A 12,905-nucleotide genomic window follows, 5' to 3' on the forward strand; every position below is an offset into this window, starting at 1 on the left:
AAATTTCAAAATAATAGTCTTGTAAACGTAAAGGTACATCATATACAATTTATTACTTCTACGATACGACTCTTGCGAATTTATTGAAACATTTGATGGATTATCCGTCGAAATAATCGAGGGTTGCGGCCAAATACAAACTTATGTAAATGTAGAATACTGAGACAATTATAAAAGCTGGGGACTGTGTGTGTGTGTGAAATGCGGAAATGATACAATTGTGCTTGTTTATACATAGCTACTCAACTCTCTAAGTTTTAAGAAAATGTTTTACTCATCGACGAACAATTTGTTCATTTTTCTTAGATAATTCCAGTACTGACAGCTGCTGGATTTGCTTCTACACTTGGTGTTGTCATGTTAATCAGGTCTGCCTTAACATCTCCAGATGCCATGTAAGAACATGTTCTAAAGTTTTTTACATGAAATTCGATGTGTGGTCTCTTGCCAATGATTACACTATACCATCTTAAACACTCAACTATGACATGTTTAAGAAGAGCTTATAGCCAATCGGCTTATACCTGTTTTTTCATTCTGTGCAGATTTGATAAGACAAACAATCCAACGCCATGGCTGAATGTCAAGCCAACAGAACAAATAAAGGTAAACAGCTGCATTGCTTTAATTGATAAAGAAAGTATATATATTTGAATAATTGAACTGTTAAACGTGAAAAAAACACATTTTCTATAATAATTTAGCTGTATTCTCCGTCATTGGACTTCAAAACATTGAAAACTGATAGGCCAAATATCGACGATTAATATCACACAAAAGAACTCAAATGTTAATCCACACAAGTAAGAATTGGATTTTTTTCACTTGTCTAATGTATTCATGGTATTGTCATTGAAATGCGTTACAACAAAATTCGTCATTGTATGTACAAAGATTGTAAATATTTAACAATATGAACTTATCCTTTTAAAGCAAGAATATTTTTCGAAAATTTCTCATGTAGCTACTATTTTGAGTTGTTCATGTAATAATTTCTTTACTGTATTATTTTCACTCTCATACCAAATTTTATTTAACTTTATTTATGTGTAATTTTGCTTAAAGAATGTTTAATAGTAATATCTTGTGACAGTGTATGAAAATATCTCTGCTAGTAAATCTTTAAGTTCAAGCTTCAAGAATTTATGTTTCAAAAAAAATAATCGACCGTACAAGACTTCAAAAATATGGATAATGCATTTTAATAATGATCAACTTGACATTGCTGTCTTTCCTGAAAAGGAATGAGTTGTATAGGATTTTTACATCATGGGCCGAGTTCACCGGTTTGTTGTTTGGTTACAACACCAGTCGTTTAATTTGTAACAGTGGCTTCCACTCTGTTGCACTCAAAATAGTGTTTGTAAAAATGTTATCCGAATTCAGTAATTGTGGTTGGACATTAACTGCATGCTCAAGTCCGTAGACCGCGGTGCAACCCGCAAATAGCGTTTACGTTTTCGAATCATCTTTTGATGTTATTGATACTTTGTGACGAGTCTAAAGGGTTAAACTGTTATCTTTATGTATTAATTACACACATGATGTTTGACTTGACAAGTTTCGCTTTACACGACAAATGTAGAGATTAGAGAAGTAAGACCTCGTACACAGCTCATACTTTGATTTTCGTGTCTTTGATTTCAAACGACAACTCAATGAGCTCCTTTGAATTACAACATCGTAAAATTTTCTTTTCCTTGTACAAGCTGCTAGCATTAAGTCATAGTATACGAATATTTAAGGTGCAAGTACCCATGTGGTTCCAGATTGATTCAGGCAATAGTTACTGTGAAACTGACTGAACAACTAGAAAGATTAAGTTGAGTGAAAATCTACATTCACCAAGAAAAAATTGTCGAATGCAATATAAAGTTAGTGAGTTTAGTTGACGTTTTTTCACGTATTTCTAATGTACATATAACCTAGTCCTAGGTATTAAAAAAGCTAAGAACTTTTCACAGCGCGATCGACAACTTAACCCCCTTATTTTTTTCCCAATGAGTTTTACACCAGTATCTGCAGTCTTCCTTATTTTCTGCTTTCAAGAAGTATATTCCAAGTGAACAATCCCAGTTCATGCAGGATTGTTGAAACTGGGTTTTACCAGCACTATTGTTAGTTCTTCACCCGCCTTTTTTCCCCCGATCTTCACCGGTCATCCGCTTTTTGCCCATTCGCTGTTACCTATACTACGTATTACATGACGTTTTCAATTGAAACCATTTATTGGCGTTCGCCATTTTTATTTGCCTGTTCAATAATTTCCCTTTTGTATCAAGGGTTAAAACATCCCGAAGTTTCAGCAAAAATGTTGTCTATATTGAAGAAAAACAAAGAGGTAAGAATTGTCTCATACATTTAAACAATTAAAAAGTTTTTACATGAATGTAGTGACGAAATTTTTATTATAGAATATTTCCATAAATTCCATGGAGAGTATAAAAATAGTTTATACAAAAAACCTAAATAAGTGAATACTGTGTTCATATAAAATCGCTATGCAAGGAATAATTTAGCTGTAACGTGCATATTAATAATATTAGATTTGAAACAAGTCAATGACTATTGAACGAAAATTTATTTTTGAATTGTGGGAAAGTCGTTTCATAATGTCACAGGCTATGCATTGTGTAATTGGGAATTTTCAATGTAGTATGAACTAAAAGTACACTGGCACAGTTACATAGTATGGAAAATATTCTATTGGACAGCAGTCACAGCACTAGGGAAAAATCATTAATGTTTTATGATGAACTATGATCATTGATCAATTGTAAATTGTAGTCATAAGCATTGGTTACAAATAATGCTACTTTACAACTTGTTAAATGCTTTGTTGTTTTTTAATTGTTAGTTTTATACTGTTTTTGAATCATGCATAGGAAAAAGACAGTCTCAAATTATTCTTAGATTTTTGTCTCTTATACAAAAGCTCAATAGAAGATTTTCTTTAGAAAATGGTTTGCTTGATGAAGTGGCATAGTTTTCTTGCAGATTTTAGTAGTCATAATGAATCAATAATTTTCAACTTTAAGCATATTTCACTCTCTGTTTTGTATTCAAAACTGAAGATAAGATATATTATTTAGCTTTATCCTGTGACAGCATGTGTTGTGTTTGGATGTTTCCTTAGCGTAGGATACTTGTTTAGGATGGCCTTCCAACATCCTGATGCTGCGTAAGTAAATGAACATTTCAAATAATGAACATTTTAATGTGCTGAAGATTCCTTGCAAGTGTGCTTGTTCTATGATGTTTTAATTTCAGTTGGTACAACAAACGGGAAAATCTTCCATGGAACACTGTTGCACACAATCAGAAAAAAAAGGTAATGGACTTATATTATTCTGTCAAACACGAGATAGCTGTGAAAATCAGATCTTGGAGCATAATTTCACTTTTATTGTTTCAATTTATATTTCAGTTCTACTCAACATTTGATTATTCCAAGCTAAAGGATGAAAGACCAAAATATGAATAAACGCTGTTTCGTAAATTTTATGTATCTTGTTTTCTGCTTTTTTGAAAATAATTAAACTGAACTGCTGTTTGAGTTTTCGTTATAAATAAAAAATGTTTGTTTCAAATTACTCTGCCCTGTGACTTTTTTAACTTTAGTATTATAAAGTATTGTTGTTTTTCACCTTTCACTACATTATTATTACTCAGGCAGGATGTGGAGGGTTAGAGGGTACTGCACTTGGTTAGGGTCAGAGGGGTACTGCACTTGGTTAGGGTCAGGGGGTACGGTACTTGCTTGAATCTTCAAGAAAAACATGCATTGAATTAAATCAAGATATCAGTGAACAAACTCTTTTTCCACCAAAACTGATTTTTTAAAAGTCCAGTGATGCAACTCTGAGACCATCCCTCCTCCCTTAGCGTATAAAGAATTAAGAGTACACCTGAATTCAAGCAATTTTTCTTTCAAACTTTTAAAATATGAGAACACTTGATTGTTTTTACAGAAACATATCACTTCCCACTCCCAGAATCTCTATTGATTGAGGAGTATGCTATCTCATCGAAAATTCGATCTTGTAGTCGGAAGGAGTTGCTCTATAATGAAAATGAGCGATGAATTTTGTAGCAAAACACGTTTATGCAACATTGGTCTAAAACATATGTTTATGAGCATGTTTTTTCGTGTTAAATTCAGTTAAATTCCTTTTTTTAAGGATTATCACATGCATATATGAATTTATTAATGAATATCCCCCACCCCACCCCCCACCGCCTCCAAAGAGATTAGTGCAAAAGTTATTGTCCAAAGGTTTCAATGTAAGTTCTTAGCACTCTTCTTTATCGTAGGTAAGTTTTGATCAATAGAAACACATTTTGAAAAAAAAGACTTTTTAAAAAAGTGGCCTATATAGCGACATATCTATGAATACGTTAAAAATGTCAATTAAAAACTAAAGCATAAAGGCTTAAAACCAACAAAAAAATCTTTTATCAAAACAAACCTGAATGTTTTCTTGGTGATATGATTTGATCTTTTGCTTTAGTTACGGGAGCTCCACCACCAGGACGCCCCCAAACATCGTTCATTGTCTTTATGTGCTATCGTTCAAATATAATAAATTATCCACTACATTATTGCATAAAAAACAGCCATTCTAACAAATCACAATTTCTCGGACGTTGTACTACAATCAGCAAATTTTTTAAGCCAATTTACTAAATTACTTAATGTTTATCATGAGAATATATTTTGTAGTTTCATAGAAACAACTTTGTCACGAGGAAAACTTTGTCACGATGGAAACCATTTATTGAAAAATACCTCAACAAATGTTACTACATACTTCATACCTCAAAAATGGTCACATAAATAAACTTACATGAAACGATAATTCTCTTTGTTGTGCTCTTTCGTTTTGTCTTCTTCTGTTTCTTTCATTTGCCATTTCTTGTAAATCTTCGCAATAACGCTTGCTGTTTTGGTTGATATATCGACGAATTTGAAGTTTCTACAAAAGATTACATCATATATTAAATATTTCAACTTAATTTTGCAGCAGAAATGAAGTAATTACGAACCTCTCGAGTAACGTCTGATGTAGCTTTCGCATTTGATTTCATTTTGTTAGTCAGAGAATCGTATTCTGGCTGTCCAACTTTCCCTTGACACAACCAACTTACAACACCTGGATTAGCCTTAAATAGACGGAGGCGACAGTATTTAGTGCAACTAATGGTTGCGCGCAAACACATGCAGCGTTTCTTATAATAAATGGCAAATATAAGCTCAGACGACGGTTGTATAGCTAGGTCAACCTTTCCAAATAAATTAGTGCCGCTCTTCATGCAGAAAAGCTATACTAATGACCATAAAACTTACGGAGTTCAGCATGTTGCTTCGTTGTGTTGAACGTAAATTCTTAATTTCTTCTTGTTGTTTTTCTTCAAATAATGACATTGTTAAAAATGTATGAGCAATAAAAATCAAATGAAGAAGATTGTAAAAAGTTACCTAAAGCCGATAGATAGTCTTTTTTTCTTGCACGATCTTTTCTTAATTGGGCAGATCCCTTTGAATAGAGCGAATGAAAAGAAAACAGGAAAGTGAAGACGGAGAAAATGATGTAATACAAGGTGATATGTAAACATGGATGACATGAGGTTTGGTGAAGGCATGCATAATGTAAAGAATATGGTCTTAGTCGTTGAAATATATTTTTTGGTTAGTGAACCAGTGCTTTACATGACTAGGTGACAGTTTACCATATCGGCATTGGCTAATTTTCCACTTGTATAAACTATTAAATTTCCTAGTTCATCTTTCAGTGGTGCACCAGCTCCTGGTCTTCCAAAGGGATTGTAACTATCGTTTGGGCTTGATTCTCTAACGCAAGATTCTAGAAAGAAGATGGCAAAATGAGCCAAGAATAGAAACTTTAATTTGGCAATAAGATTGCTTTGGACACATTTCTTTTAATTAATATTTTTAGTTAAAGGAGAAATTACTTTAGATTTGCACTTACGGCCAAAAGGATTTTTCACCAAGGTGATTTTTTTCTTCGGGTTGATATTTTCCTTAATTGGGACACTCTAAAAACGTTCATTAAAAATTAAATTATTATGAGAAATTCATGTGGCAAGGTATTTTAACAATTTTATGTGACGAAAAAATACTCCATGCGTTGTAAAAATGTTCTTGAACTTAAAATCGGTAAAGTGCAAGAAAACCTAATTTTGAAAAATCTTGTACAAAGGGAAAAACTGGGAGATAAGGTAAAAGAGTTAAATAACTTACTATACGTGAGCAGTTTGTTGGGTTTCTATGATCAATACTTAAAGTAAATTATCTCCAAACTTATTTCATATTGACAACCTTCTGACTGCAACTTAACCTTTGCAAAACTAATACCCCACCACAAAAACATGCTTCATGTTCAATAGCAGATTTAGCGTAAGTCGAATTTGTCAAAGTCGTATAATTCTACTGTTTACAAAGAGTAAATATATATACAAGCTGCTTTTTGCCTTGCTTTTTTAACTATTTTTATATTGATTTGAATTTTTTCTACGGGGTCATGAATAAATGAAATTGGATTTAACGAAGCCTTAAAAGCATGAAAACTTCTCAAAAATCGAATTATAGTATCGAAAAACATATATGATACACGGCTAGATGCAGGTTTCAAATTTTTATTTAAGATTGTTCTTCTTGTCTTCTAACATGGAAAAAATTTACGAAGACAAAGAATCATTAAGTGTTGTTTGCGTTATAAGTAAAAAGGATAGAGCGTAGTTGGTGATGGGTTTGTTTTCCTAGTTTATACATAATACAGTAAAATGGATGAACGTATCTGCAATGCTTGGTGGTGGTTTAATACTTCCACTTCTTTATTTATTTTACACATAAAAGCAATTGCAAACTGACTGACATATTTGAATAATACCTATACATATTTGTGAATTAACAGCGTTTTTTTAGTTTTGATTTCTTGATGTATAGCTTACCTCTGATATATTGGTCAAATGTCGTCTATTTTTCAAGATCTTTCCGAATTGATTTCGCTCAGGTAGACCTCCAACACCTTTTCCCCAAGGATCGTATAACTGATCCTACTCGTACAAATGCATTCATATATAAGTATATAGAGATTGAACATCTCTGAGCGTTTATTTCTATTGTTTATTTTCGTTTCATTTTACTTACAGTCGTTGACGATATTGATTCATAACGGACATCTAGCAAAAAAATCCAGAAACTATCAATTTCTGCTCAAACGTGAAACGTAGCTAAAGCCCGGTTTTAAATGTCAAACATTCCATACACCAAATACATTAAAGACAAACGAGTCGATGATTTATTAAACTTTGGACTATATATTAAACAGGCTTTGAGTTTTTACGCGAATTTGACTTGTTGGCATTCAACATAAGACGAATCGATGCTGACTCATTGGATGAAGCCACTATTATTCAGAGAGATCTAAGTAAGTTGTTAGATAAAATATTGAATTATCTTAAGCTTCAATAAATCTAGTATTTGGTCTTATACAGCCCCTAAAGTTGACTGGTATAATTCATGTAAAATAGACCATAAGAAATTTTTATCTTTATCAACAAACAATTCCCCACTGATAATAAAAATGATGCAAATAGAAAACCTTTTTCATCAGCAAGAATTGATTTATGACTTGGAAAGAGAGTTTTTTCTATCTGTTGAAAAAACACGATTGAACATTAGTAAGAGTCTATTTTACACACATTGATATTAAATAATAGTTGGCCAAAAAAATGGTTCTCAACGCATTGACTCTTTCAAGACCCTCCATTTGGTAATTTGTATTTGTGGAATTTCAAATGTAAATATTGTGAATGGATACGTAATTTAAAGTTTTTATGAAAATACACAAGCAGTGCCATTTTTCTTACCAGTTTAATATCTTCTTCCTTTTCTTTTTGTTTTTCCAATATTTTTCTGTTTGTTACTTCATTCACTTGCGCACCTGAATAAATCGTCAGCACAAATATATCATATAAAATTTGGCCTGACTTTTAAGAATATCAAACTTACTCAAATCTAAACCATATGAATAATCGGGTTTGTAACGCTGTAAAAACAAAATTTTTATCGATTATGCGAAAAACGCTTTCATTATGAAATATATCTTGGAGATTGATAACAAGATTACAAATATACCATGATTATTTTTGCTCTTTGAAAGCAGCAACACATGAGATTAAAGCATTTGTAAGATAAGAAATTTGATTACAACTACATGAGACACAACATAAGATAGTAAAAAAGCTAACTGTCTTACAAGCCTGGGGTCAATATTGGAGTTATGTTGTGCAGCTTGAAATCTTATCTCAGGATCGATTCTCAAAGAAGTTACAACGTTTCCCGAGAATGTCCTGTTTGGAGAGCCTCCACCACCAGCTCCAGTCGTTACACGATTCTGAACATATCACAAAGCCAAAAAATTGTGGTAAATCGATGCATGGAAAATGGCAATGCAGCATCACCTACACTTACATCTTGCTTTAACTTTTGAACATTTTTTGTGACGTTTGCATTCACTTGATTGTTGTTGTATCCCTGCAAGTCGTTCACAAAACAAGTAACTAACGAGTTTAAATATACTTTATCATATCTGATAAAAGAAAACAAACAAAAAATATAAATTCCGTTAAGAATCATATTTATCAATGGTTTCATTGCATTGATAACACATGAAATGTATATTGGTTTTGAGCAAAAATAATGTTGTCTGTTAATATGGATTAAAGCAATGATTTAGTCCTATTTTCAATATTGACCATTCTGTTATGCGTTGCCCTCAGGCGATTTAGTTTTACAAATAGTCGGATTATAAGATGGACAACTTTTTTATGTAGCTATTAACTGATATTAGCCTATGAAGGAGAAGAGCCATTAAATGTTGTATTTCTGTCATTTTAGCATTGTGTTAGCCAGCCTTATATACATATATATAAAAGTAAGCTCGGACTGGCCTATGTGCCATTTTGTGATCGCTCAGAGGTTTCTATTCTTGGAAATTAAAAAAGGCCTTAATACACACATGCACTTATACAGTATGAAATGAGAACTAAAATATATGGAACGCCATCTGAAGCATATAATTAAAGTCAAATCTTACACCCAGACACACGAGATTGCACCCAGACTCGCGTGTGTAGTGTTTCGAGATTCTCTCACGGAGTGAAAATTGACTGAACTACACACGCGTGTCTGGGTGTAAGTTTTGGTAGCGTTCCATGTATTTTAGTTCAATGAATTAGACTGACACTTGTGAAATGACTGACATCAGAATGACACTTGTGAAAAAACTGGATGTATGAGTTTCGAAATTTCTGGAGGACATTTTTCACGGTCCCATAACAAATGAAATGTCACCAAGGCTCGTAAACTGATCCACTCCGTAGAAATCAAAAGAAATTTGCGTCACTTGATGCGTTTGCTTTTTTAGACGCTGACCGTTTTGCTCGTATCTTTAAGCAGCGCTTTTGTTTAGGTTGGCTCGACAATCAACCAAATAAAATAAGTATATGTAACAAGTTTCTTACTCGAGGTGCACCTCCTCCGGGTCTGCCCCATGGATTGTAGTTTTTGAGCATGTCAAGATCCTGAAACAAAAAAAATACAGATATCCGTATAGTACGCCAATGTTTTTCATGGAAGATTGTTGTCTAGATTTAGCAGACATAATTATTTCTATAATTGCTTGATTTTGAATGACGAATTAATTTATATATATAATGGGTGGTAAAATCGTTTATTGTTCTCTTTTGCTACCTTTCTTTTCTCCTCGGCAATTAACGATTGTTGCTGTATTTTTTGCTGATAATAGTTGTTGAGATAATTGTCTAAAAGATAAGAGAAATAAAAAGATGAAAATAAAACGCACAAAAAAAGAAAAGGCGCAAAACACAGGGGATGGGAAGAGTGGCGGTTAACAAGAAACTTGTCATAGACTTCATCATGGTTGTATATGTTGTTAGTAACTATATATGACAGTAACAAACAATAACTTTTGTCTTTTTTGTTTATTATTTTCTGTCCCGTTTGATGATTTTACTCTTTGTCCTGCAATTTATGCCAATGAAACCATGTAACTTATCTATAGAAGATATATTTTCAAAATGGGAGCAAAGAGTTTTTCATACAAATTTAGTGTGGCTTGTTCAGTCAAAAACTAAACGGGAGAATTTAAATTTACAAAAAGCTGAATACTTCTTAAGATTTAAATTACACATAGTCGATTTTAAATTATTTACACAGTCGTAGAATTCTTTATGAATAAAAAAGACCTTTTTTTACCTTCTTCTTTCGCTAACTTTCGATATCGATTTTTTTGTCCATCTCTACAAAAAAAGCAAAAGTCATAAATATCACAAGACCAATGCTTGGCGAAAAATTGTCATGATCACATACATTACAATACTTACGTCACACATACATTACAATACTTACGTCATACATACATTACAATACTTACGTCATTTCTCCTTGAGGAAAATTATGGTTTAAACGTTTAGCCGGGTTTGTATTTTGATATCTCTTCACTGCATTTGATCCATATAAAAAACTATTGTCGTCTATTTTATCCTGACTTTGTGGCAAAGTGAAACCTTTCGTTAGGGTATCGTTGCCATAGAGCAATGTGTTTGTACTAGAGCCTCCAGCCATCTGAAATGAAACCACAAACTGTTCATTTGCCTAAAGCTTGGAGTTTTACGTAAAGATTGTTATTGTAAAAACACAGCTGGCCATATGTCATATTTGGGTTGTATATGTTATTGAAAAGAAAGAGAAATATAAGATCTTAGCGAAAGTTGCTCAGGGAACAAGCTTTTTTGCACTTTTCAAGAGCGAGATTTTGCATCCAGGAATGTTGAAAAATATCTTTATGGTTTTTCACAGAAGTGAAATTAAAGGATATGATTATCTGGCCTTAAAAGAATATATCAAACTGTTGAAAGCGCAGATCAATACCTTTCCTCGGACAAAATGCTGTGTTTTTCGATGATGTAATTTGTTGTTTTCCTTAGTTTCATATTGCAAATGAGATTCAGTGTCAAATGATTTTTTATGATGGCACGTGACATTATAGCGCTGCCCATCGAGACTCTTTGCAGCAGCTTCTTCATACACCATTACGTCATTTTTTTGTGGATCTTTTGGATAGGCTAAAATGTAGGATATGACAAGCATCGATAACATCCATGACATTGCATCAGTATCTCCAAATATTCATCATTCACACAAGTCACAACAAATAGTTATTGGGGAGGGGGGGGGGGAGAGGTGTATCCAAAGCGAATCAAACCTGAAGTTAATGACATGATTCTGGTCTGTCTACCGTCTAAGAATGCATGGAATACATGAAAGTCTTGCATTTATACTTTGTACTCTTTATCTATAATTTGTCGTGTTTTTAATTAATCTTCGTTTGGCGTAAGATTTTGCGAAGTAACATCATGTATAAGTGTTATAAAATACAACTTTAAAGATTGAAGTAATGACATCTTCAATATACAATATAATTTGATGGATTGCCCCATCTTACTAATATATGTCCAATTAAATTAATTGAAAGTTGATGGGCAAACAGTATGAAGATCCTGCTTGCGTCGCCTTGGAGTTGTTATAGAAACCATCACAAACACCGAATATTAGTAAAGCGAATATTTGCAACGGTTCTCGTGAATAATCTAATCTATAAGCAGCCACAGTTATACAATCTATGGAACTTCAGACTTAAAACTTAGCAATGTTTGTAATTTAGTCCGTGCTTTTTCACTGTGTTTATGCATGCATACGTACTACTCGTAAGCTTTTGCCTACAATAACAATAAAACATGTATAATCTAATCCTTACTGTTATTTTCTCTGAAATTTTCACATATTGACAAACAGTAAACGCAGAAAGTTTTTTAACTTACTCGTGTAATTAGGAATAACTTCCACAGTGGTTTCCATTATTTGTTAAGCTGATGTAGACATCTTTATAGTGAGTAATTGAGTTTTGTTTGTTGATCACATCACGACTCAATTTATAATGTGGAAATAATACCTTTGTAACCGGAGTCAAATTACCGAAAGAATTCATAAATTCACGATAATGTAAGCAAATACAAGATAAATTAATTTTTACATCTTTACATAATTTTAAATTTTTAGAAGTAATTTAGTTAATACGATGGGTGGTTCCAGAGGGGAGGCCGGAGTGCGCACCCCTCTCTGAGCTTGAATATAGATATAGCTTATTAATGGAAATGTTTTAGTAATCAGTGCTACATCACAGTATAGAAACATACAGTAGTCTCACTCTACTTTGCAACTTGGTGCTGTATATTTAATTAGATTAGTGGCTGCAGATAGCCACCTCAGCGCTCCTATTGGCCAAAAAAAGCAATTGACTGGCTGCCACTATGCTAATGACATGCGTAATACGATATGCGCTTCACAAAAAATTCTATAGAGTGGGACTACTGTTTGTTTCTATACTGTGTCTATACTGGATCCGCTCTTGGATACATCTATCACAATATAAAAAGAATTCTCGAACAGCCCATTTTTAAGGTAAAGAGATTGAAATAGTCATAGTAGCTGGAGAACTGAAAAAAGCGGGGAGCTTCTTTTCTAGCCTATAAATAATTTTGACGCACATCACGTGATAGAATTCTGCATTTAATACTTTCAGTCGAGATTATTTCATGTTAATTTGATTGTGTCGATAGTGATAATAGTCACAACTCACAACAATTCTCACAAAAACAAAACTGACCTATCAAAAACAAAATTGACTTACGTATATAAAAAGAGCTTATAACATACCTCTTCCATAAAAAACATCAAACAACGCATTAACATTTTTTCGACTCACAGGAGCACAGAATGATTGACGTCTTACGTTGTT

At 32.9% G+C, this 12,905-nt stretch overlaps 2 protein-coding genes across 2 annotated transcripts; one reads left to right on the forward strand and one right to left on the reverse strand.

The window, feature by feature from the left end:
• Positions 1-306: 306 nt before the first annotated feature.
• On the forward strand, positions 307-3,593 carry LOC124440319 (cytochrome c oxidase subunit NDUFA4-like). The gene is made up of 7 exons (XM_046990692.1): positions 307-395; positions 546-606; positions 705-803; positions 2,283-2,341; positions 3,093-3,181; positions 3,271-3,331; positions 3,428-3,593. Exons 3-7 carry the CDS (start codon positions 788-790, stop codon positions 3,482-3,484), a joined length of 282 nt encoding a protein of 93 aa, XP_046846648.1. The 5' UTR covers positions 307-395; positions 546-606; positions 705-787; the 3' UTR covers positions 3,485-3,593.
• A 320-nt stretch (positions 3,594-3,913) lies between these two features.
• LOC124440699 lies at positions 3,914-12,035 on the reverse strand. Its single transcript, XM_046991124.1, has 21 exons — positions 11,929-12,035; positions 10,979-11,172; positions 10,482-10,672; positions 10,304-10,347; positions 9,779-9,849; positions 9,550-9,609; positions 8,498-8,560; positions 8,283-8,420; positions 8,036-8,072; positions 7,894-7,967; positions 7,626-7,677; positions 7,172-7,203; positions 6,973-7,077; positions 5,991-6,057; positions 5,731-5,864; positions 5,480-5,537; positions 5,348-5,409; positions 5,047-5,163; positions 4,848-4,976; positions 4,470-4,566; positions 3,914-4,062 (listed from the first exon to the last, which is right to left on the reverse strand). The coding sequence occupies exons 1-21, from the start codon at positions 11,963-11,965 to the stop codon at positions 4,025-4,027; spliced, it is 1,800 nt and encodes a 599-aa protein (XP_046847080.1). The 5' UTR covers positions 11,966-12,035; the 3' UTR covers positions 3,914-4,024.
• Positions 12,036-12,905: the final 870 nt, after the last annotated feature.

Source organism: Xenia sp. Carnegie-2017, unplaced genomic scaffold, assembly GCF_021976095.1.
Source record: "Xenia sp. Carnegie-2017 unplaced genomic scaffold, XeniaSp_v1 HiC_scaffold_2, whole genome shotgun sequence".
Taxonomy (NCBI): Eukaryota; Metazoa; Cnidaria; class Anthozoa; order Malacalcyonacea; family Xeniidae; genus Xenia; species Xenia sp. Carnegie-2017.